The sequence below is a fragment of the Cyprinus carpio genome, chromosome B16, assembly GCF_018340385.1.
Source record: "Cyprinus carpio isolate SPL01 chromosome B16, ASM1834038v1, whole genome shotgun sequence".
Classification (NCBI taxonomy): Eukaryota; Metazoa; Chordata; class Actinopteri; order Cypriniformes; family Cyprinidae; genus Cyprinus; species Cyprinus carpio.
In genome coordinates this window covers 13,733,637-13,759,712 of record NC_056612.1, presented here as the reverse complement: position 1 = coordinate 13,759,712, position 26,076 = coordinate 13,733,637, and the positions used below count along the sequence as shown (strand labels likewise).

Genomic DNA, 26,076 nt, shown 5'->3' with positions numbered 1-26,076 from the left:
TCAAGTTTATTTTATAATGTAATGCTCACTGAGGCCTGCAGAGGGCAGTATGTGTCTCAAAATACTGGCGTGTCCAGACTGCTCACATCTCTAATCTCTTAAGGGCTTTAGCTTTCCAAACCTCACTCACAAATGATCTTCCCTCAGATCAGCTGCATACACACTGCTCATTCCTGCTCATACTGTGAAAAATCACTGTCGCACCCATCACATCATATGCACATCCTGGAAATCACAGAATCTCTTTCTAAATTAGTACTGTAAATCTAAACCTTCTGACTCAGTGTAGATATCCATAAATTAATTAACCATAATACATTTTTTTGAATCCAGCAGATTCAAGAATTGAAGAATTCAGATAGGAATTACTGTTCCAAATAATGGCTATAATTTTATTAAAAAGTCATTTTATATATATATATATATATATATATATATATATATATATATATATATATATATGACTTTTTAATAAATAACTAATATATATATATAATGACTTTTTAATAAATAACTACATGTTTAATAATTATGCATATACTTGTATAATGACCAACAGTCAGCTCTGGAGTCATCAGTTCTCAGCTCTGTGGATGATGATGATGATAGATTGTATGATCATTCCAGCATAACCTCTAAAACCTGCAGACCAGTTCCTGCTAAAAACAGAGACAGGAATCTGTGGAATGGGGTGTGAATGACAGCTGCCTGTTGATTAAGTACATACAAGGAAAAGAACTGAAGCTTCATTTTTGGACTAAATAACTTTAGCCCTGCTGTAAAATTAATAATAGATAGTGAAACTCTAGTCTTTTGTTTTCCATTCTTGAGCTTTAACTGGAACACCACATCACCATAATCACTGTATAAACCAGATGTGCAGTCTCAGGTTAAATTCTTTTCTGTCCATAAAACAGGGGAACGGCTTTTCACACACTGAGACACCTGACATTTTAACTGTTACTGAGTCAAATTCATTCAGACATGGCTTTATTATTAATCTAGACATCAGGTCCAACTTTAGAGGGTCTTTTGTGAAAGCGCTTTAATGATCCCTTTAGTTTGAGTTTTTTTTTTTTTCCAGAGTTAAAGCCAATTGAATTGAGAATATAACTGACCTCCGCAAATATGAGCAATTTAGACAATTTGACTTAGGGATACTTATGTATAAATTGAAGAAATAAGAAACTTTCGTTTGTATAAATTGAATGAATACAGATGGAGGGAACATGATTGAATTTAGTTTTAAGTTTTCACTGACTGATTATGAGCACTGATGATTTCATTAGGTCTGTGTTAAAAGAGGGAAATGAACATGGCAGGTTTGTACATCTTTCTAAAAATGTCAGTTAGCAGAGAGTATTCATAACTTTTTTTTACAGTGTAACATAGCAAAAGTAACACAAAGGGAAATTCCATTAATAATCCAAAACATTGTGTTCCTGTTTTACAGCTCTTAGAGATGAGAAATCACGGTTTAGAAATGAATGATTTCATTCTCTAGAGTGCATGTTTTTAATAGGTGTTTAAAGAGAAAGTGTATTTCTTTAAATATGTTGAATGTTATCTTTAAAATAACTACCTCATGTAGCTAATTGTTTCAATAATTAAAATGTGTGCAAAACTGCAAGTCTCTGACATTTAAACACAGATCACATTTCCTACTTTGACTCTTCAGAAACAACTGTGTTCAGGTAAAAGGTCTTGTGGGCTGTGCTCATATTCAGTTGTATTGCAGTGAGCTACTTGAAACTATCTATTTGATGAGGTGTATTTAGGCTTCAAACTGCATTTCCAATCCTCCACATCTAACAGCAGCTTTTAATCTGCTATTATAAGATTTAAAAGTTGCATATGACGTCTGAAAACTCCCCGTTGCGTACAGAAGCTCACTGAAGGCCTCTGTATTCACACGGAATTAGACCATATTTCCTACTTCCGCATTAAATTCAGAGTAACTGATATAACTCTGTGAAAGTGAATTGATGTGACCTGTGCTCATATAGAGTTGAGCTGTCCTGCAGTGAGCATCTGTATATGATGAGGAGTTTTCAGTCTTCATATTTCCAACTCCTGTATCTTCTAATAGCAGCTTTATTAGAATGTAAAGGTAAGTGTATTTTATGTGAAGTAAAATTCCTTTAACCACCACACAAACAAGAGGTATGAATATTATCAATGTACTGTGGGTGTGTAAATGAGGCACGGCTGTGACATAAACATGATCGATGTCATTCATGTTACATAATTCTTACTTGTTTGAAAATTTCTGTTGACCTCAATTCTTAGTTGTTGTGCTAACAAATGAGTTGTGTTCTACATTTTAAAGCAAGAAAGCATGTCATTAAGAACAGTATTTGTTTTATCTTTTTTTTTTTTTTTTTTTCGATTAACCCAGACAGATTAACCCAGACAGTACATTTATATAAAATTGATATAAAAGTCAGTTTATGGATTTAATATTGTTATACACTTGCAACCAAGTGGATCATTTGAGAATTTTATTACCCTGTGGTGGTTTCCTGTCTTTCCATGTCTCAGTTCTCTCAGGATGTCTCATTTCTCTTTTTAATTCCTTTTTAGCTCAAACGGAGAGACACCGCAAGCTGAGTGTTGATCAGTTGAACATAAACTGTGTTCAGGGTGACAGCATGACTATTTCTTGCCTGACCACAATCCACCCGCTGGAGTCTCTGACAGTCAAACTACACAAGAAAAACCAAGATAAAGTCATCCTGATAAATCCAGACATCTCTCCAGCATCAGAGCACCAGAGATGGTCTGTGAGGAAAGATGCTGGAAACGTTACACTTCATCTGAAAGACATCAGATCGTCTGATGATGGCTTTTATGACTGTCAGGTCTACAAGGATCAGGACTGCCTTAATTCAACTCAATTTAACCTGAGTATTATAAGTGAGAATGCAAAATTTTTAAACAAGTAACTAATTACCATTGGAGAGCTGTATACATATATAATAAGACTACTTCTGTGTTTCTCTGTTTTCAGAGTGTAAAATGTTGAACGCTGTTCATGCAACGCTTAACTCTTCAGTGTTACTGCCATGCTCTGAACATCCTCTACAAAACATAACTGATCGAGTTACTTGGAAAATCGTTAAGGATCACCAATCAACAGAAATAACCCAATATCGTCTATACAACCCATTAAACACTAAACACTCAAAGCCTTTGTATGAGAGAGCGAGACAACTAGTGAACGGATCTCTGCTTATAAGGAATGCAGTCCGCACTGATGAATCGTGGTATCGGTGCAGAGTGAATGAAAAAACCTGCTATGAGATGAAGCTGGTTATGAAAGGTGTGTTTTCAATGCAATATTTTGAAATCTAATCTAATCTAATTAAGCAATATCACATGAGGAGAAAGAGTGGTGTTCTTCCAAATATAATGTGATTCAAGCACTGATAATCAGCCACAATAATATTTAGACCTTAATAGTCCTATACTAACAAAAATAGTTCTAAAAGTCAAAGTAGGAAAAACTATTGCTTCTATGAGGTACACAGTCATGGTGTTTAAATGAATCAGTTGATTAAATGATTCAATGAGTCAGGTTTTGCCGCTTACTGGCATAATTATGTAACCTGTATAAATCCCCTTTACAAGTGCACAGACAGTCTACCTATAATAGTTTAATAGTTTTAAACTATTATAGTTTAACATTTTTATTACAGTCTAAATATATTCTGAAGAGATTAATAACACCAAACACTTCAGCATACATCACTATATGCTTTAGATTAAGTCTTTGAAAGGCCAAATATAATTACACTTAGGCTGCTGGCTTTATAAAAAGAATGCTGAGTTTAACCATACTTTTTAGATACATTTATTAATATTTTTTAATTTTAATTATAGATTATGAGACACCTTGTACGAAAACACTTTCCACAACATTGTTAGCCACAGGTAAGACCAGCACCTGAATATGTGTGTGTGTGTGTGTGTGTGTGTGTGTGTGTGTGTGTGTGTGTGTGTGTGTGTGTGTGTGTGTGTGTGTGTGTGCGTGTGCATGTGTGTGATCAAAATAATCTATTCAAATGATGTGTTGTTATGGTCTTTTCTTTATTGATCACATATGTTCCAGCCTCTGCTGACAGTCCTTTTGGCCAGACTGAAAGCAACACTGAGCCCAAGAGTGCAACAGTGACAAATATTCTGACAATAGTAGTGATGACCACAATAGTGTCTCTGTGTCTCTTAATATCACTGACCGTCTGTATCATTCTGTATTTCAAAAAACGAAGATGCAAATCCAACAGCCAAAGTAAGTCCACAATTGTATCCCTGAAGCGTAACACTATTGTGTTTTCAATGTCAGAGCAATGGCTTATTAAAAACCAGAGAGGAAGTGATGACTGTTATTGTCATCAGAACAAAGCTTGTATGTGTATATTATACTTCCAGTTATATATTTATCCTTGACTCTGACTGAACATTTATTCAGACAGAAACCAGAAACAGCTAACAGCAGCTTGTTTTGCAGTTGTTTTCCTTCAAATGAGTGAATTTAAGAGTAGATTTTTCTTGTGCAACAGTAAGATGTGCAATCAGTATGCCAGAAAGCTAAAGTTAAATTTTAAATGTAATAAGGATTTATGTAAGAAAGAAACATGTTTAAACATAATGTAACTTTTATGCATGATTGTAAAGACTCTTTTCTTCTCTTATAGCTCAGCTAAATGTATATTACTCCTATGTTGCAGATGGTAAGTGGCATTAATTTTAAATGTTTAAATGCATAAATAAAAATTAAAATGTATGTAATTGAATAGAATCTCTCTCTCTCTCTTTTTTTTTTTTTATTTTTTATTTTGACAGGGTTTGATGTACCATTGCATTCTTTAACTGGACAAAACACAGCAACAATGACCACCTGTAAGTTAATGCAAAGTATTATTTCTATACACATGCTACACTGAAAACGTAACCTATTTAAATGAATTAAATTAATCTTCAGTTTGTTTAAACAATTCACACAGAATTTGCAAATGTAAACTTGATTCAAATAATACATTAACTGATTTTTCTTTAATAATGGCAGGAAGTGTCAAAATTAATTTTTTAACTTTATCTCCCAACAGTTGGTGCTGAACAATCAGAAGCTCCTGCATTTAAACCAGATGACATGTATGAAAAGTCTTTTTTAGAAATCAGCAGTTAGTAATTACATGGCATCTCTCACAAATTGTAATAAAGGGGAACATCTTTTATACTCAGATAGTTCTGGGTGGCACTCGTTGAGGCTCCTTGTCATGCTATGATGTTTTTATTGTATTTTTAATCCTGTAATGTGAAACTATTATGTTGTCACGCAACTTTAAAACCTTCAGTTCTTTCAAACTTTATAAAGACGGTCAAAACAACTATAAGCCTTTATATCAAAACAGACATGCTGTGACTGATTTGTTTAGTGAGGGACAGTCACAGGCTGATGATCTGATAACTGATATGATGCAAGACTTAAAAAGTGAATGATAAAAATAAACATTATAGATTCCAGTGTCATCATAGCAGCAAATTTATCAAGAAATCTTTGAATTAGGTAGAACGTATTATTTAGAATGAAGAATGTAGAATAAACAATATGCAGGGGTTGGGCTCATATAGATCATGAGACACCTCATACAAAAACACTTTCCACAACATTGTTAGCCACAGGTAAGACCAGCGCCTGAATATGTGTGTGTGTGATTGTTTGTTTATGTGCATGTGCATGTGTGTGATCAAAATAATCTATTCAAATGAAGTGTTGTTATGGTCTTTTCTTTATTGATCACATATGTTCCAGCCTCTGCTGACAGTCCTTTTGGCCAGACTGAAAGCAACACTGAGCCCAAGAGTGCAACAGTTACAGTGACAAACAATCTGACAATAGCAGAATTCCTAAAATAATTTGCATATTTCCTCTCAGACCTATTGGTTACGTTGATAAAGTGCTAATTGTCAGAGATTTTAACATTCACGTTGATAATACAAATGATGCATTAGGACTTGTGTTTACTGACCTAATAAACTCTTTTGGAGTCAAGCAAAATGTCACCAGGCCCACTCATCGTTTTAATAAAAAATAAAAAAAAATAAAAATATGTTTCATTCATCCAATTAAAAAAAATTAGGGTAATGATTCACATCTATATTTTTTAACTTGAGCCAATGGAGAAAAAAATTTAATTGCCCTAAGAGCAAGTTATTTATTCTTCATTGGCTCAAGTTAAAAAATATAGATGTGAATCATTACCCTAAATTTTTTTAATTGGATGAATAAATCATTTTTTTCAGTGTACGCTAGATTTAATTATATTGCATGGAATCGATCTTACTGATATAGATATTGTACCTCAAAGTGAAGCTGTTGCCCCCATCAAACTGAAAAAGGTTAGAGTAAAACGTACTGTGCCATGGTACAACAGTAATACCCACTCTCTAAAGAAAGAAACTCATAGTCTTGAGCACAAATGGAAAAAAAACTAACTTGGATTTTTTAGAATTGCGTGGAAAAACAGTATGTCCAGCTGTAGACAGGCTCTAAAAACTGCCAGGGCCGAGCATATCCATAAACTCATAGAAAATAACCAAAACAATCCAAGGTTTTTATTTAGGACAGTGGCTAGATTAACAAATAATGAGACGCCACTCGATCTAAATATTCCCTCACAGTTAAATAGTAATGACTTTATGAATTTCTTCACTGATAAAATAGATAACATCAGAAATACAATAACAAATGTAGATTCTACAGCATCTTATACTTCAGCTTCATTCATCGCACCCAAAGATAAACTGCAGTGCTTTTCAACTATAGGACAAGAAGAGCTAAATAAACTTATCACTGCATCTAAACCAGCAACATGTTTATTAAATCCTGTACCCACTAAATTACTGAAATAGTTGTTACCTGTTGCAGAAGAACCGCTTCTCAATATTATTAACTCGTTGTTATTTTTAGGTCACATATTAAGCCTCTTATTAAGTAACCACAACTAGATCCTAGTGAACTGGCAAATTACATACCTATTTCAAATCTTCCATTTATATCAAAAAATTTAGAAAAAGTTGTGTCTGCTCAATTGTGCTCCTTCCTGCAGAAAAAAAAAAGATCTCTATGAAGAATTTCAGTCAGGTTACAGGCCCCACCATAGCACAGAAACTGCACTTTTGTTAAAATTACAAATGACTTGCTTCTTGCGTCAGACCAAGGCTGCATCTCATTGCTAGTTTTACTTGATCATTCGACACCATTGATCACAACATACTCATAGATTGATTACAAAACTATACAGGTATTCAAGGGCAGGCTTTAAGATGGTTTAGATCCTACCTGTCCGATCGCTACCACTTTGTTTACTTAAATGGGGAGTCATCTCATTTATCACCAGTAAAATATGGAGTGCCACAAGGATCTGTCCTAGGTCCTCTGCTATTTTCAATAATGTTGCCCCTTGGTAATATCATTAGAAAATACGGGATTAGTTTCCACTGTTATGCTGATGATACCCAACTATATATCTCAACGAGACCAGATGAAACTTCTAAATGATCTAAGCTAACAGAGTGTGTTAAAAATGTAAAAGACTGGATGACCAATAATTTTCTCCTATTAAATTCGGATAAGACAGAGTTATTACTTATTGGACCAAAAAACAGTACACAGAATCTCATAGATTACAATTTGCAACTAGATGGATTTACTGTTACTTCCTCTACAGTCAAAAATATGGGTGTTATATGAGACAGCAAATTGTCTTTTGAAAACCATATTTTCCATGTTATAAAAACAGCATTCTTCCATCTTAAAAACATTGCCAAGCTACGAAACATGTTACCTGTTTCTGATGCAGAAAAGCTAGCTCATGCATTCATGACCTCTAGACTGGACTAGCACTGGCTACCTATTGAGTTCTGTATCAGTTACAAAATATTATTACTTACCTACAAGGCCCTTAATGGTTTAGCTAGTCTTCTACCACGCTACAATCCATCACACTCCCTAAGGTCACAAAACTCTGTACTTTTGGTAGTACCTAGGATAGCAAAGTCCACTAAAGAAAGTAGAGCTTTTTCGCATTTGGCTCCCAAACTCTGGAATAGCCTTCCTGATAATGTTCGGGGTTCAGACACACTCTCTCTGTTTAAATCTAGATTAAAAACAGATCTCTCTGGCCAAGCATTCAAATAATGCATCTCATAATCTTGGATTGCAGTTCAACCTGATCAAATGCGCATTATTATTCTTTAGCTTGAGTTAAACAAATTAATTTTACTTGGTTGGAACAGCAGCTACACTAATTATGTCTCTCTTTGTTTCTCTGTTTTGCCACGGGATGTCTAGGATTTACACAAGCTCCAGTCTGGATCCAGAACACCTGAGAAGAGATGATGCCTACCCCTCAGAGGACCTCAGAGGAACCCTGAAACAACATACAGGACTACCAAATGTTGCTATAAATTTGATTGCATCATATAATAATTGCTGTTAACAGTGTTCATCGTCTGTTTGATTACGTCTTTAATTAATTTTTTCCATACATTTATGCCATATGTAAACTGACAGTCACCACTGATAAGCTACTACTAAATATTGTAGAAACTTAATTTTCTGTAAAGTTGCTTTGCAATGATTTGAATCGTAAAAAGCGCTATAGAAATAAACTTGAATTGAATTGAATTATATCAGAAAGCAAAAGTTAAATGTTAAATGTTATAAGGATTTATGTCAGAAAGAAACATGTTTAAACATAATGTAACTTTTATGCATGATTGTAAAGACTCTATTCGTCTCTTATAGCACAGCTAAATTTATATTGCTCCCATGTTGCAGATGATAAGTGGCATTAATTTTAACGGAGTGTCTATTTACACTAAGTGCAAATAGCCAGCCTTGCTGGCAGAGGCTATTTACACTAACTCCGCCCATCAACGTGTGATTCGGTTAGTCAAAATTTCAAAAGACAATTAATAACCATCAGCTTCAGGCACAGATGGTAAAACATGTGTTGTACTCATTTTGACGAGATCGACCCGGGTTCGAATCCGCCTTTTGGCAAACTTTTTTTCTCCCTTTTCAGATTTCAAATCATATCAGAAAAGCATTTATTTTCAATTAAAATGAAGGAAATAATGAAAAAGTTGAAAATAATTTATCGGGTAGGGTTAGGGTAGGTGTAGGGAGGGCTTTATTGTCCCAATAAGGTGGCATCCATTTAATAATTTTAATTAAAATTTACACTAAATAAGTTACTATTGCATACTGTTTTATAATGTACTACAATACTGAGGTGCAGATAGTTGCCACTAATTGCAATAAGTAGTATAAATAGCAGAAAATCCTGCTATTTTAACAGTTTAAATAGAATCTATAGCTATTTGCACTTATAGTGTAAATAGCATCTATTGCTAAGAAAATGTGCTATTTTCACTTAGTGTAAATAACATCTAATGCCTCTATCCGATTTACACTTAGTGCAAATAGCTGCTGCCTAATTTTAAATGTTTAAATGCATAAATAAAAAAGAAAATGTATGTGATTTATTACAATATCTTTTTCTTTTTTTTTGGACAGGGTTTGATGTACCATTGCATTCTTTAACTGGACAAAACACAGCAACAATGACCACCTGTAAGTTAATGCAAATTATTATTTCTATACACATGCTACACTGAAAACGTAACCTATTTGAATGGATGAAATTAATCTTCAGTTTGTTTAAACAATTTACACAGAATTCGCAGATGTAAACACGATTCAAATAATACAATAACTGATTTTTCTTTAATAATGGCAGGTAGTGTCAAAATTAATTTTTCAACTTTATCTCCCAACAGTTGGTGCTGAACAATCAGAAGCTCCTGCATTTAAACCAGATGACATGTATGAAAAGTTAACACTGTGAAACGAATATTGGCATTTTTAAACTTTTGTGATGTCAAAGTCTTTTTTAAAAATCAGCAGTTAGTAATTACATGACATCTCTCACAAATTTTAATAAAGGGGAACATCTTTTATACTCAGATAGTTCTGGGTGGCACTCGTTGAGGCTCCTTGTAATGCTATGATGTTTTTATTGTATTTTTAATCCTGTAATGTGAAACTATTATGTTGTCACGCAAACTTTAAAACCTTCAGTTCTTTCAAACTTTATAAAGACGGTCAAAACAACTATAAGCCTTTATATCAAAACAGACATGCTGTGACTGATTTGTTTAGTGAGGGACAGTCACAGGCTGATGATCTCATAATTGATATGATGCAAGACTTAAAAAGTGAATGATAAAAATAAACATTATAGATTCCAGTGTCATCATTGCAGCAAGTTTATCAAGAAATCTTTGAATTATGTAGAACGTATGATGTAGAATGAAGAATGTAGAATAAACAATACACAGGGGTAGGGCTCATTTCTTGTGAAAAGCTTCTTGTGGTTTTCCATGTTATCCATCAGTATCACATGATCATGTTTTTTTATTATTTTTCTTAAAAAATCATGGACCGATTTAATCATCATACTCAAGTAACATCTTTTGGTGCACAACCAGAAAAACAGATACCTTACAGTATATACAGTAAACATTCCATTAAATGCTGAATCTTTTTGTGCTTTACAAAGAGGAGTCAAAATCCACACCCTGGACACACAGAGTATAGTATCACTGATTCGTGCCAATCTGTGGAAATGTATTGCTTAATATCAACTGTAGCACTATTGCTATTTATACATACATCAAACAAACCATAAAAAAAAGGATCATTCATTGTCAGTCAAATTAATGCCGCTGGCAAATTTTCATGAATGCTTTTTTATATTTATCACTTAACAATCTATATTTAAATACAATTTAAAGCCATTTGAAGTCCTTGTTGTATTTAGACACATTATTGACACAACTGGGATTGCTGTAAACATATCTTTTACTTTTATATTACTTGAGAGTCTTAAGGGGCCACGGGTGCCTTTTTTCAGATTTAATTTTGGCTCAAAAGATGTAACAGGGTTGAAATTTTTTACAATTCAGTTTGACATCATTACAAGCCATGAGTGCAAAGGTTTTTGAAACTGCAAGGTACTTCTTATAAAAGAATGCTCATATGTCGATACATATCTACTTAAAATAGTTATAAATTAGTTTACTAAAAAATCAAGGTAACAGTGATGACATTTTAAAATCATCCTCTAAAAAACAATGTCCTTTACCACTTGAAAAAATGACAAAGTGACAAAGTTTTATTGATTTATAGAATAGTTCATTGTTGTTAAAAGAGAAAACTGATAACAGGGGTGTGATGCATTGTTATACACACACTCATATAGTATGAGAGACACAAATGGTTTTGTATAGAACTATTTGCTATTATGCTTTTTATTACAATTTAACAGAATTGATGCAATTTAACAACTAAACAACCTTGAAGAATGATACAGACATGAACAGATAGGGATATAAATGGAAACATTTGGATTTTTTTGTGGTTCATTATTATTAACTTATTATGAAGTTATTCCCTCTACAGTATTTCCTTTGTTGCATATCTGGGCTATGATTGTCCTTCAAACTCCAGCTCTCAAGTTAATACCAGTCGTGTCTGCTCTGGACCACAGTGATGCAAACTTGTTAAATATGTACTTTCAGTGTTCATCCAATAATTGCAGTGTGAAACATCAAATTCTAGGACTTAGAGATGGGATTCAGGTGAATGTTGACTATTACTCACAGGCGATTATACCTCAACTGAGTCTGATTTTCTTTTTCTCTATTAGCCTACTTCTTGATGTCCTTCGACTTTACTTTTGCTTTAAAGCGTGTCTGCTGACTTACCTTAGGCAGGCCTATGTTTTCAGGCTATTTCTCTGAAGAAACTGACTAACTTTTAAGATATTTTCCATCAAATCGCATTGCTTAATTTTCCGTAACCTCGGGATAGTGGAATGAGATCGTGTCGCTCAGGTGAAACACGCCACATGACGCGGTTCCCGCGGGCTGAGGCGAAACAAACGGAGAGAGATGCCGAAGTTATGAGGTCACAGGACAGATTTCATTCTGACGCTTTGTTAAGACCCGTGAAACCTGCTAGAGGGAGGGGAGGAGAGGAGTGTCTGACAGAACCGTTCAGCTCGCGGCGTGACCTGCACCGTGGATATATATTATTCAGCGTGACTGACGATATCAGAACACAACAACACACAACAGCGACGAGTTCGCGCGCGCAGCAGGATATTCAACTTCTGCTTATCTGGCGATATTAACTGAAGCAGGCTACTGTTGTCTTTTGAGTTTTGATACATTGAGCTAAAATGAATCGAATGGGGAGTATGTGCACATTTGATGAAATCAGATGGGATGACAGAATGGTATGCAGGCTATCAATTTATTCATTACTTATTGTTTACTAGATCTTGAAAAATAACAAATGTGATTGTTTTTACTTAATTTTGTCTGCATCGTTTTGCACAGGTCTGGTTGTTATCTGAAACAAAGTTACACATACAATTCTTGTCAATATATAATAGCCTATATGAATGTGGATGAATAAGCACAAGTGAAATTGATTCAAATATAACTAAAATAGTTAGTTTTGAGGGGAAATGTTAACACGTGTTGCCAAAGGTTTCTAGGTCGTTTTCTCATCATACTCATAAAAGAGAACTTTGATCCTCTGTAACGAATCTTCCTGGTAAAATATTAAATGCGCTACGTGTTCCCTCAAGCCTATTTACAAATTCCAGTGCTTCATTCATGCATTCATTCATTTTTACAGTCAAAATGAAGTTTGTAAAGCCAATCTATCTCAGTTTAAATGTGACCCTTTATTAAATAACAGTATTTATAGTGGCAAGCTGCACTAACCCTCCTTTGCCTTCCTTTGCCCTTCTCTGTATGCACAACAGATGCTTAATCTGGTTTAATGTCACTTACTTGATATTTGGTTTCCCTAATAACCTGTAAGAGGCATTTGTGCCAGCACAGGGGATAGTTAAGCCAAATACCAGCTGTGTCCATGTCTGTTCAACCAGCACTGTATTTAAAAATTGTAAAGGCAGGTTGGATGATTATTAACCTGAGCTTTCAATCAGGTTGCTGGGCAGCCGTTTGTGCCCTTACTGGTTTTATGGCTCCACAGAATATATATTTCATGCTTTCTGCAAAGTGGGCAAGAAAGTATAGGAAGTGAGACCGGGCTCAAGTATTTGCTTGATTGTGGAAGGTTTCCTTCCTTTTTAACATTATGGTCATTCAGACTGATTCAAAATCTGGCTTGATAATGCAGCCTATTGTAGCCTATGTTTTTCAGCAGCTACTGTTTTTGCATATTTTTCATTTGCTAATATGAGAACAGGATATCATTCAACAGGAAGCTCTTTAATGAACTAGTCATGCATCACAAGGTCAAAAACCATTTGAGATGCATTCTTTGGAGAGTCATGCACTTACAGATTACTTTTAACGAATCCATGTAGTTCTCTAGTAGATTAGGGTAAAGAAAACTTGGTAACACTTTAGTATAGGGACTAATTCTCACTATTGACTAGTTGCTTTTAGCATGCCTATTTTTAACGTATTGGCTGTTTATTAGTAGCCCAAAAACAAATCACAAACTATACATTTTTTTATATATACAATATAAAACATACAAAACTCCCCTTTATAAGATGATCCTACATTATCAAAAAAACTCCTGATGATCTGTGGTTATGTAAGGTGCTCCTGCTTTTTTAAAACATTTTTTTTAAACCATTGTTCAATCAGCTGTGTCAGTATATTTACTTTCTCTCTGCTCCATCTACTCTATTTATTTTGTTCATTTACCGCTCCCTTGATCAATGCCTCTTTTGCTTTTAGCATAGGCTTAGGAGTGAAACAACAAATATTTATCTTCAAACTTGTATTTACTCACTTTTTATGGGGCTTGTGTGAAAGTACAAATTTTGCATCTCTCATCAAGTTCTTATTATGAAGCAGACTGCACTGATAGTCATTAGCCTCTGTATGTCTATGGTACTTATGCTGGGGTAATGAGTACATACAATACAGTAGTTACAAATATGCACACTATGTGGCTTGGCTTGGCTGTGTTGGCTTGAGGTGACAGAGTTCCACAGAACACTGTGGTGAAATTGACTTGTATTTTCTCTTGTCTTGTCACGACAATGCTGGAAGCAATTCTAGTACACTAATGAAAATTAAGAACAATGTAAACTCATTCGTTTGTTGCTAATTTAATTTTTATTTATTTATTACTAATCTAAACTATTCATTCATTCATTCATTCCCCTTCAAGGATAATTAGATTTTTTTTCTGGTCTCAAAATATAAAAAATAAAAAAAATAAAAAGGCTCAAAGGGTATCACAACCATATGAAAATACTTTTGATAAAGCAAAACATTTATGAATAACATTCAAGTACATACTGTATGTCAATTTAAAAAAAAAAAAAAACTTTAGCAAATTAATTAATTAATATATTGATAGAATTAATTGAATATTGATAGAAAAACATAAAGCTTCCAACACCAAGTGTGGGATTAAACATTTTAGATTTGACTATAATGACATTTGGCATTTCATAATTTATTAACTTAATATTTTCTTTAAAAAAATCCCAGTTCTTTTCATTCTATCATGATTAATGGTGCTATCATTAATGTTTCAGTTCACTCAGATTCAGTGTTTGTATAAAATCACCATTGTCTATATACAGTCTCAGGTTTCCAGCAGCTATTCAGATTTCTCGCGTGACCTGTACATCTTACCGAGGAAAAAACGCTTGTGTGATTAGCTGAGTCTTTTGTCTGTCTCTTTGAGAGGGCCAGAGGCCTGTATCCAATGACACATTCCACTCAGGCTCTCATACAATCCCCCTATGTTCCCTCTCTTTTTCACCCATCCTTTCTCTATGTCCTGTCTCTCTCTTGAAGCTCTTCTCGTTCTGTCTCTCTGCTTTGTACCTCACACCTGCGTTCAGGTTTCACTCTGACCTGGTTTGATTTCCAGTGAACAAACACCTTGCACTCCAAGTCTCTCCATCTCTTATTAATCGTCTATTTGTTTTCTTAATACCCAGGTGCCAACGCCTCTTTTTTTTCTATTTCCTTGGTACATAAAATATGCAAATCTCACAGAGCTCATATATAATTTCTAAATAATGATCATTCCCATCAGCCAGAGACTTTGCATGCATATTTGTCTGCATGTTTAAATGTGTCCACTTGAAAGAGAGATGTCGTGTTATCAGATAGTTTTGGTATTTGACGCTCTGTTGTAATGAATAGCCTGTTCTGATGCCCCGAGCATAATCCTTACAAACTTCTTTCCAAATAGATTTTTTTAATCCTCTCCCATTACAGACATGAAAAATGTTTTGTGCTGGGTGAGTGTCATTTTGCAGGTGTGTGTTGTGTGTCTTTGTTGTTTTCTTGGGTTGAGGTGTGGTGTTGAACTTGACTGTTCTTGACTCTCTAAATGCTGCTTTGCCTTCTATGGAAACACCCGATTCGCACACAGTCACAGGACTTCCCTGCAGTAGTACCTGTAGATTTGTTCAGGTAAATATATTAAGGCATAATTCATTGACTTTGAATTTGTTTAGAGTCCTAAACCAACTTTTGTTGATTTGGTTGCCGTTTTGTTGATACTGACTATTCAGTTGCCTTTACGTCGAGTCTGTCCGTCTTCCTGCTGCGGTGTCATTGTTGTTTTGTCTCATTTATGGGATTATGATAAATGTGTTGTTTTGGCCAGGTGGGTTGAGGTGTGTCTGCGTTTGGTCTAGTGATTTTGTAAGTGGTACAATAGTAATAGGTCTTTTTTTTTTACTCGGACAGATTGCGTTCACAAACCTGCATCACAGACTAATGATGTAATCCGTCTTTGTGACATGTAACACAGTGGTGTGTAACTTCCAGCTTTACATGGAATGTTTTTGACAAAACATGTCGATTACAGAGTGTGCTGTGGTCATTTGGTGAACTGTGTAGCATCATGCTTATCTTGTTTTGTCATGATCATGACTTAATATTTGCCTGATCTCGAAATTACAATAGATGCTGTCTCATGATCTTGATTTGAGACAAAAGACTGGTCAGCTGCAAAGAATTTAATCAACATCTGTCAGACATCGTTCTGTAAACATGCAGACGTCCTATTCCCTTGAGGTGGCTGACTAAACTGAACCACATTTTCAGAGACAGTATAGAGTCTAAAATGTTGTAGCCTCCTCCTTTAGTGTCAGACACTAATTTGGAAGTGCTATTTCACATACTGGAGTCAGTTCCTGATCATAGTAAATCTCACAGCTCTGACTTTTTTCATAGAATTGCAAGAAAAATGTGAGAGAATTTTTTTTTTATTTTTAATTGTGTTATGCTGTGGCAGAAACAGGCTTCGGACATTTCAAAGTTCATGTGTATGCATTATGCAAATTCATTTTTATAGATTTAAACTCAGAACGGTGAGACATAAACTTGTGAGATATAAATTCAGAATTGTGAGATAAAAAACTCTCAATTCTGAGAAATTTGCAGTATTGTTATGAATCACTGCAGCTTCTCTATTTGTACATGATGTCAGTTTTAACTATAATAGTCATCTGCCATTATACCCCATTATCACTGTTCACCTCCTCTTTTTATATTCCTTGTCATTTGTATCAAACTGGTCTCTTGGCTTCTATACCCACATTATTTTTACCCTAATATTGCTAAAATAATACCTGCCCTAATGACAGTAAATATGAATCCCATCTAATCTAATACCGATTGTGTCTCATGTGAATGTGTAATGTTCTCTATCACCTTTGCTCTGACCTTTAAGACATTTGATCTTCACCCCAGTGATGACCAGGGAAATTTTCACAGTCGGACTGGGCCTGTCTCACACATACTTAATAAACATGTCACAGTTTGTGCATGCTGTCTACCACACGCTCACTTTCAGGACCTCCCGTCCCACTGTGACTCACACAGACTACTTTTAGAGTCAGTAGAATGTTCTGGATTTCTGCATGGACACACACAACCATTTTTCCAATGTTTATTGTTTTACATATTTCATCAGATTATGTTCTTTAAGATGGTTCTTCAGTTCAGTTTCTCTTGATTTGGTCATGTGGATGTTATCTTATGCATGAGTGTTGTCTTATGAGTGTTTCCTCTCATCTGTTTGTGTGGTTGCTTTATAGTCTCAGCTCTGTCTCTTCCTGTGTCCAACAGACATAGTTTATGTTGTTGATGGGTCTCCCGGTTGTCATGGTGATATTCCGTTCTGCGCTGGAACACATTGTTCCGTTTAGATTTGTGGCGTCCCGCCTCCATCTTTGTGACGATTTAAATTTACATTCAAATACAAAGCTTGGCGAAGCATGCAAGGCTCCAGAATTTTCCAGAAGCTGAGAAACCAATCAAATCAAACTTTGTATATATCCTAGAGACTGGACTGTAAATGCCTTTCGCTTTCACATTAAGTAACCACAGACCTTCCTGCCAAACTTTAATGGGCCACTGGCCTCCAGTGTCTCTCTCTCTTTCCGAGGGCATTACTCAGTTTCTCCTCCCCACATGTTCCCTTCATCCATACAGCTCCCACCCTTTTTCTTTCTATAACGGTCTCTTTGTTGCATCCCTCACTCACATTTGTGCTTCTCTTCATGTCGTTATTCAGAACGGGCACAGAAAGCTCAGACTGACTCTCCACGAGCAGAACCAGCACCAGCCGCCAACCACAGATAAGGTACATATCTGTTTCTTTCTATTTTACACATTGTCAGATAGAGATGGTCTAGTTTTGACATGTTCAGATATCACATTCCGCTTCTGATTCAATGTTTTTAAGCATTTATGTATGATTTTAAAATATATTCAATGTTTCAGACCATGGGAAGAATGAAAAAGTGCCTGTTTGAAACCATTCCTGTATTAAATCTCTATTGTTTATGCTTTAGCTGAAGTTATACCAGAATGTTCTAGTATAATACCAGGACAATTTTAGTATTATTGAGCATGACTTAAATATATTTTTAGTATGTATTTATATTTAGATCTATTTATTCATACCAGTGACTGTCTGCATAAACTGCTTAGTCATTTTTTTTTTTAAAGACATTACATAAAAGGTAAATTAGTCTAATCTGAATATGAAAAGTAAGACTTATTACCTATTTTCCATGTGCTAGTTGTTCAGACTGGTTAGCTGGCCACCAATACAGTATTGGATGTTTTAAAGTTGTGTATTGTATGCTTATCTCTACTGTTGTTTATGAGCTGATTATTTCTGGTTATGTTGTGACAGTGATTCTTTAGAATCAGTTCGGATTAACTTCAGTGGAATTACCCCCACCCCACACACACTCTCCTTGGTCCATTTCCCTCTGTCTGTCTGCCAAAGCTCTATAAACACAAGGAACATGTGGCTGTGTTCCAGGGGACGTTCTTGTAGGACCAAAGGCTCATTGTTTCAGATTCCAGAAATTGCATAACTTTCCATGTCCCTTTTCCCACATTCTGAGCACATTCCTGCTCTTAAGGGGTTTCCTGCTACTCTTTGTGTGTTGGAGTTATTTATACTGTACTTATTGTTTAGAAAGAAGCTTTTGTTTTCTGCAAAGAGATGCCGATGTAAAGGTTGATTCTGAGAAAGTATAGATTGGAATTCAGTTCTTATTAGGAAATCGTATAGATGAATCATATAAAATATTTTTTGCTGTATTTTATGTCAAAATAATTCTGTAAATTTTAGAGAACTAAGACATCATACTACTTTAATAGGTAGAAGTCCTCTTGCTCAAGCCTCTAGCTGTTGCATGACATGAAGGTGAAGTTAATAACACATGCATACAATAGGGATTTAATATGTATTTTTCATGTCATTCCAGCCAATTGGCAGAGCTTTTGCTTTGGTACAACCAACTTATGAGAGACAGCCATTGAAGTCAGATTTGATCAAGCAGTCTGAAGACCAGGGTGAGGTCATCAAGGTGGGTTTGTCTTTATAACATTATTATATATATTTCATTCAGGCCCTTGTTGAAATAAGTGATGTCAGTGCCCATGTTTTTATGTTTTTTAAATCTTTGTGTTTACTTGTCAGGTATATTTGGAAGACCGCAAAGAGGCACAAGTCAGACACCAACAGAGTCTAAAGATGCTTTCAGAGGAAGTCTCACAAATACAGGAGGTCAGAACAAAAATCCTCAGTATCAATTCTCACTTTTCTACGTTTGTATGTTTTCAGAACATGTGTATTAATAGTGTTGTACTGTGTGCAGGTGAGATACTGTCTAAAAAACCTTAGAGAGCAGATGGCAGCTAAAAGTCACAGGACAGAACATAAGGTGAGACAAAAAACACATCAATCAGCATATACTTCTTTTAAGCTATATTAATCATAAAATGTTAACTAACTCTTCTTTTCTCACCCTCAGTTGGTGTTATCTGGTCCCAAAAAAGTTAATGGGACTCATTCAGCACTAACAAAGGCTCTAAACGGTTTAGAGAGACAGGTGAGACTTTTATGTGCAATGCTGCTTTGCACACACACTTGCAGGTTATCAGTTGATACTGGATATTTAATTGCGCATGCTTATTTCCCCTATTTTTACATTTAGATGACCTTTGTCGCCTTCAAATTCTAAACTAATAATTTTTTAAACTGTTAAATGTGATCTTTAGCAAATATCTAAATTAATAAAAATTTTCATACTGTAATTTCTAATATAGTGATGCCTTAATTCACTTTTAGTATGTAAAATAACTGCAAAAGCATTTTATGTTTATTTTCCTTTTTTATATATATATATATGTTTTCCTTTCATCAAACACTAATAAAACTAATAAGAACTGCTGAATTTAATCTTTAGAAAATATCCAAATAAAAATGTTTCATACTTACGTTTATAATAAAGCGATGCCTAAATGAATTGTTAGCATATAATTGGTTTTAGCTTTTATTGTTTTATTTTTTATTTATTTAGAAAAAATAGTGTACTCAATTCCCCTATTTCTATCTTTATATTACATTTGATGTCAAAAACGCTAACAATTTTTAGCAGTGTTTAATGAAATATTTAGTAAATATCTAAATTAATATAATTTTACATTACGTACATACTGTACATTATAATATTGTGATGCTTAAACTACATATAGCATTTAAAACCATTGATTTTAGCATTTAGTGTTTTTATTTATTTTATTATTTAATTGTATTTTTTATTTTATTTCATTTTATATCATTTTATTTATTCCGAGAAAATAGCATCAAATTTTTATATTTGCCATTTACTGGTTATCAGCCACAACATGACAATAATTATCAATTTATTGATATATCCCAAAATGTTAATATCGGTCATCCCTCATTTTCATATTAACAAAGATATTTTCTATTCCCCTAAACCCAAACCTACTCCTCACACAAACCTGTTGAAATTATTAGATTTAAAGTAAGACATGATTTATGAGCCAATCAAATAGTGAAGAGCACTTCAGTTGTTCTACAAGCATCTATTTGAAACGACCAGCATGCTTCAGTGCAGCTAAGTTATATAATATACTGTGTTAAAAAAAATCTGTATCCCTTGGGTGTTGATTAGGTAATTGGTTATTCACAACTACATTACAAATCTCAACTATCTGTTAGCACACAACACATAAACAAACCCGCAATGGTAAACACCCATTAGTATGTATGTCATCCAGGAGACAGGAATTAAACACCCAGGAAACCACACAAAAACACACAGCTCAGGGAACAAGTTAAGCCGCCTGCAATAATTATCCGTGATTCTTTATAATCAACAGTTTTTGTTCAACAGGTTTTAACATTTCTCACATTCTTTAAATTCTTAACTTTTGTTGCTTGGTGAAAGTAAATGCGGTGGCAGCACATTCTTTTTGGGATTGAATAGTGTGGATTAGCCTCCCAACGGGATGTGTGCTTCTGGTTAGAGCAGGAGAACGGGTGGAAAAGCTGAGCTATGACAGCATACGTCAGTATTTTACTGTTAGAACACACACCCTGTTGACGCATGCACAGAGAAGGCCCCTCCCTCTTTCTGTCTAACTTACATCGTCCTCTCGCTCTCACACACGTCTAAAAATAAGTGCTGGGAGAGATGTGGGCGTGTTTCAATAGGCATAATTTGTAATTTGTTATAATTTTATAATTTGTAACTGTGGGATACTGACTTGGTTCAAAATGGAGTACAGTTTGCTCATATTTTTTTATCGCCTAAACCACTGGGTTGCATAACTAATTCAAAACACATGTGAGAACTACACAAACACACATACAAATTTGACTGAAACCAAACAAATCCCACATTCCTTGCATTAAAGTTTTGTCACTGTATTCTCTCTCAGGATAGTATGGATGAGCAGGAAAAAGAGAAGATGAGGGAGGCTAGTAAACGTCTGTATGCTCAGCTCCAAGAGGCCGAGAAGAAACACCAGGAGGAGAGAGAAAAACTGCTGGTTAGTCACTTAGCATGCACCTTCTGTTTTCCGTTTCTTTCTTAACATATAAGGATCCTAATGAGAGCACACAAAGGAACCTTTGTTAGATTGTCTACAGAGAAGGTGAGAGGTGAGTTGTACTATGCAGTGCCAGACATTCCTGCTGGCCAGCTGGGTCAGATCCAGGTTGGGAAAGAACAGTGTGTGCAGGGGTGAGAGTGCACATTCTTTCATGATGATGTGCAGTTTCCTAATCGGCTACTGCTTGTGTCTTATACATCAAGGATTTCAGTGTTAAGCAAACAGCTGATGTCAAAATGAGACAGTGAAAAATTAAACAACATCCTGAAATTGTCTCTGTTGTACAAATGTAGGTATCATGACAAGTTGTTTTAAATTAAATACTTTTTTACCGATAAGCTGGTCAGGATTCTGACAGAGGGGTTTTATATCATCCTGAAGTTGTTTACATTCCCTTTTTCCTTTTTTCTTTTCCAAAATGTTGCTTATAGTGACAGATAAAGAAATATCAGTTGACCAGTCAGAATTGAGTATTGCAGAAAGATGTGTAATAGTTAAACATAAATGTCTTATGATAGAGTTCTTTTGTTTTTTCTTTGTTGCTGTAGGCAGAGGCACAGCAGTATAAGCAGCAGTTATCTGAGCAGAGCGAGTATCTGAAGAGGGTTCAGCAGAGCAAAGAGCAGCAGGATCAGCAGATCGAGGACCTGCAGCGTCTCATGGGCGGCATGGATCAGGAGAGCTCCACCCTCAGAGACCAACTCATGACCAAAGAAGCTGAACTCCTGCAGCTGCGTGAACTGAGGGAGGAGGGCCATGCAGGGAGAGAGAGGTAGGAGACATGATACATGTTTATTGTACCGATTTTGTCATGTAATGTTGCCTTTTTTTAACTTTAAGCATCATTTGGGTGTTGCTATAAACAGTCGCTTAATCATTTAACAGGTTAGAAGAGCTGGAAAAGGAAAATGCTATTCTGAAAGAGAAGATTCATCACTTGGATGACATGCTCAAAAGTCAACAGCGAAAGCTACGGCAAATGATTGAACAGGTACATGTGTATGCACACAAACGCAGACTCTTGTGTAAAAATATGTCTTGTTTGGTTCACTTGCTAACTCAGGCTTTCCATCCGTGTGTCGTCTAGCTTCAGAACTCACGCATGGTGATTCAGGAGAGAGACAGAGCGATCAGAGAGCTGGAGGAAAAGGTGGCCATGCTGGAGGCAGAGGTCAGTCCACAGGATTTAAACAAACATCAAACACAAGTGGGGATTCACGATTCCCAACAATTCAGTTCAGATTCCTCTGAATGATTCAGGTTCCTTAACGATTCATTTACTGCAGTACTTTTCTTTGAGCAGTAATAAACACATTTAAAAGAATTATTGGAAAAGGTGTGTCTTTTTTTACAGAGTTCAGTCAGATCATTGCCTTAACTACACTGAAAAAAAATGCAATTTTTACTTAAAAATTGCTTGTAAATTTTACAAATAATTATAAAGAATGGGTGAGCAACATATTGAATTTAACATGGAATTTTAAAGCAGAAAGACTAAAATTGTAATTTCTTGTACCCTAATAATGTTTATTTACATCTTTATAGATTACAGTGTATGTATTAAAATATTAAACAAACAAAGTGTTAAAATTTGATTCATTAATAAGCATAAAGCATGCTGTAGGCTTTGTTTGATTCACTAAAAAATAACTGATTTATTCATTCAGGAATCTGCACTGGATCTAATCCTGCATCTAATTAATTACAATTAATGGCAAAATTAATGTTTGGAAATGTAAACTGATATTTCCTACTGACACACTACAGCAAAAGATAGAAATAACTGACTTTAAACCATTTTTTTATCTGGTGATAATACTAGTGTTCTAATAATTTTGGCCACCAAAAAAAAGAACAGATTCTTTAGAGTCATTTATTCAGGAATCAGACTAAACTTGTTGTGCTGTTTTTAATTCACTTAAAGGAACCAACTGATTTGAGTCATTTAGATTTGATATTTTAAACCGGTTCTGAAATAGAACCAGTTCTTGGTTCCTAACTTTAGTTCTTCTTAATTATTTTCGCTAATGATAATTTCATGAAAATGCACACAAATGTTTCTTTTAAACAGAATTCATTTTACCGCATATAAAAGCAATTAGTAAACTCACCCTTTAATCTCATGAACGTTTCCTGACGTCTGACCTTTGTGAATGTGCTTTGTTTACAGAACAAACAAATGCGTGATCAGATGGATTACTACCTGGGGAGTCAAAGGTCAAACTCATACCTGCCATCAGACGGCAATGCGCAGATTGTCTACAGGTAGGACATGCAAATGATCTCGATAGCTACATGCAATTTTTTTATGCAAATAGGCACAAATGCTTGATAGCGGACATAGAAGCCCACACATTCAAATTCAATTCATGTCTTCTCCACAGCAAACCACTGAGACCATCCACCCAGACCAACAAGAGCCTCCCCTTCATCAAGGTCATTGAAATTAAATCATGAACATTACCACAGCAACATCACAGCTCTGTTATGACAACCGTACCATCCAGAGTGCAGAGGAATACTAGCAACCTAACCATCACAGATCTTCACCAAATGACATGTGATTGCTTTAGTGTCTAATAGCCTTTTCTGCAAGAATACTTCTAACACTGTAGAGTTACTGTTATTGCCATTATTACATACTCTAACTATGAATTATCCATGTAGATTTGACATAACACGGACTGTTAAAGAGCATAATGAAGAATTAATATGAAGACAAATGAAGAAAACAAATGAAGAACTCATCTTTGCATTAGTATGAGACTTGTAATGGCTTCTAGATGGATTCTGGGGGTATTTAGGTATTTATTTGAGGCTGGCCCTCTGAAGACGATGTCTTTCAATCAACATTAATAGACTGACAGATTGTGTTGCTAAACGCCCTCATTGAGCTCTCCTTATCTCTCGTAATCTCCTTCGGTATTAGCTCAGCTAAACTTTAGTGGGTTTCTGAGTTTGTAGAAATCACAGGTGAAAATCTGTTAAAATTATAGAGATGATGGATGGGAAGAACCTTTTTATTATTATTTTATTTTTTTAAAGAAGGACAAAGGTATGTGAATTAAAGAAGGATGAAGGATTTTCGTATCTTATTTGTATCTATTTGTAAAGGCAGGAAATGTGTTCTGTGGTACTGTTTCAGCTATTTATATTTTTACAATAATTCATCCCCCGTTTCATTGATAACTGATGATGAAAGAGCTGAAGGGGAGACAGTGAGTCAAGTTCATTCTGAAACAAAAACTGCAACAAATATTTATTTTTGCTCTACATGCTTTTCTCAACCAAAGAGACACAGCAGGGAGAATCCAATGACTCACCTTCTATGCAAAACAAAGACGCCTTGTGAGTGTTTCATAAGTTTCAAAAGATTGTAACACTTGTCCTCCAGTGAGCCAGACCAGTTCAGGCCAGTAGGGCACAGTGTGACCTCTGTTATCCAGTCCAGCCAGCTTCTGCAGTACAATCTACAGTTACTCAGTTAGATATTTCCAACATTCAGTAAACTGGTTTTATAACACCTAGTTAGAGAAGTGATGTGATTGGCCGGAGCACCTGCCCACCTCAAAGTAACGTCATGTGAACCATTAATAATACAACAGCAGAGACTATTTATGCTTTGTTCATTTATATCTGGGCAGGGCTGTGTTGAAAAATGCACTTCATAACCATGTTTATCCACCTTCACGTTTGTAGATAGTGTGTATATTTTCTCTTTGTGTGAACTTTTAACCATATGTGAATTTCTTAGTCTTCATATTAGCATGTAACATCTTTTGTTAAAATATTTTTGTAGTAAAAACGAGTGGTTTGCAATGCTTGAATTAATCTCATATATTTAAATAAATGAGTTTCATGAAGGTTGTTGTTGTTGTCTTGCCTCTTCTGTGTCTGCAAAGTAATGTGGTTTATGGTTATATGGTTAGTTTTATGGCATCTTAAAAACAATGAAATATATACCCTGTCAAAATTTTATGACATGAAGTAGTACCATGGAATATGATCTCCACTGTAAACACACCAGGATGTTATTTTGTTCCCCTCACATTGCTTGTCCCCATATTTTATCTTCATGTTGTTTGAGGATCACAATTGCCTGTTAGGAGTTTGCTTGTACATACGCTACTGTGGGATATTATTATTTAGCAATTCTGAATTAAATGAATCAAAAGTCATAGTAAATACATTTAAAACATAACAACTTCATATTCTATTTCACATAAATGCTGTTCTTTTGAACTTTGTATTTATCAAATAATTCTGAAAAAAAAAAAAATCATATATGAAGCAGCTCAACAGTTTCAAACTTTGATAATAAGAAATATTTCTTTTAGAAACATTTCTGAAGAATCATGTGACACTGAACACTGGAGTAATGATGCTGAGAATTCAGCTTTGCATCACAGAAATAAATTAAATTTTTACAATATATCACAATAGCTAACAGTTACTTTAAAATGGAACAATATTTCACAATACTACCGTTTTACTGTATTTTTAATCAAATAAATGCAGCTTTGGTGA

At 34.9% G+C, this 26,076-nt stretch overlaps 2 protein-coding genes and 1 long non-coding RNA gene across 5 annotated transcripts; all 3 read left to right on the top strand.

The window, feature by feature from the left end:
* The first annotated feature begins 1,983 nt into the window (after positions 1 to 1,983).
* Positions 1,984 to 8,587, top strand: LOC109105900. The gene is made up of 9 exons (XM_042740881.1): positions 1,984 to 2,110; positions 2,584 to 2,916; positions 3,011 to 3,322; positions 3,883 to 3,933; positions 4,112 to 4,291; positions 4,698 to 4,733; positions 4,846 to 4,902; positions 5,109 to 5,154; positions 8,357 to 8,587. The coding sequence occupies exons 1-9, from the start codon at positions 2,038 to 2,040 to the stop codon at positions 8,502 to 8,504; spliced, it is 1,236 nt and encodes a 411-aa protein (XP_042596815.1). The 5' UTR covers positions 1,984 to 2,037; the 3' UTR covers positions 8,505 to 8,587.
* Positions 8,588 to 9,464: 877 nt separating this feature from the next.
* Positions 9,465 to 10,035, top strand: LOC109105899. The gene is made up of 2 exons (XR_002020480.2): positions 9,465 to 9,643; positions 9,850 to 10,035. It is a non-coding gene; the product is annotated as an uncharacterized LOC109105899 (long non-coding RNA).
* A 2,047-nt stretch (positions 10,036 to 12,082) lies between these two features.
* On the top strand, positions 12,083 to 25,416 carry LOC109105901 (tuftelin-like). Of its 3 annotated transcripts, none has more exons than XM_019119188.2 (12): positions 12,083 to 12,371; positions 17,678 to 17,746; positions 18,888 to 18,989; positions 19,103 to 19,189; positions 19,281 to 19,346; positions 19,437 to 19,514; positions 21,376 to 21,486; positions 22,098 to 22,321; positions 22,435 to 22,540; positions 22,637 to 22,720; positions 23,720 to 23,814; positions 23,934 to 25,416. In XM_019119188.2, the coding sequence occupies exons 1-12, from the start codon at positions 12,315 to 12,317 to the stop codon at positions 24,004 to 24,006; spliced, it is 1,152 nt and encodes a 383-aa protein (XP_018974733.1). In that variant the 5' UTR covers positions 12,083 to 12,314; the 3' UTR covers positions 24,007 to 25,416. The 3 variants fall into 3 exon arrangements, with proteins under 3 accessions (XP_018974733.1, XP_042596814.1, XP_042596813.1); XM_042740880.1 differs by lacking the exon at positions 12,083 to 12,371 and adding an exon at positions 15,484 to 15,564; XM_042740879.1 differs by lacking the exon at positions 12,083 to 12,371 and having other exon boundaries at positions 17,412 to 17,746.
* The last annotated feature ends 660 nt before the right edge of the window (positions 25,417 to 26,076 follow it).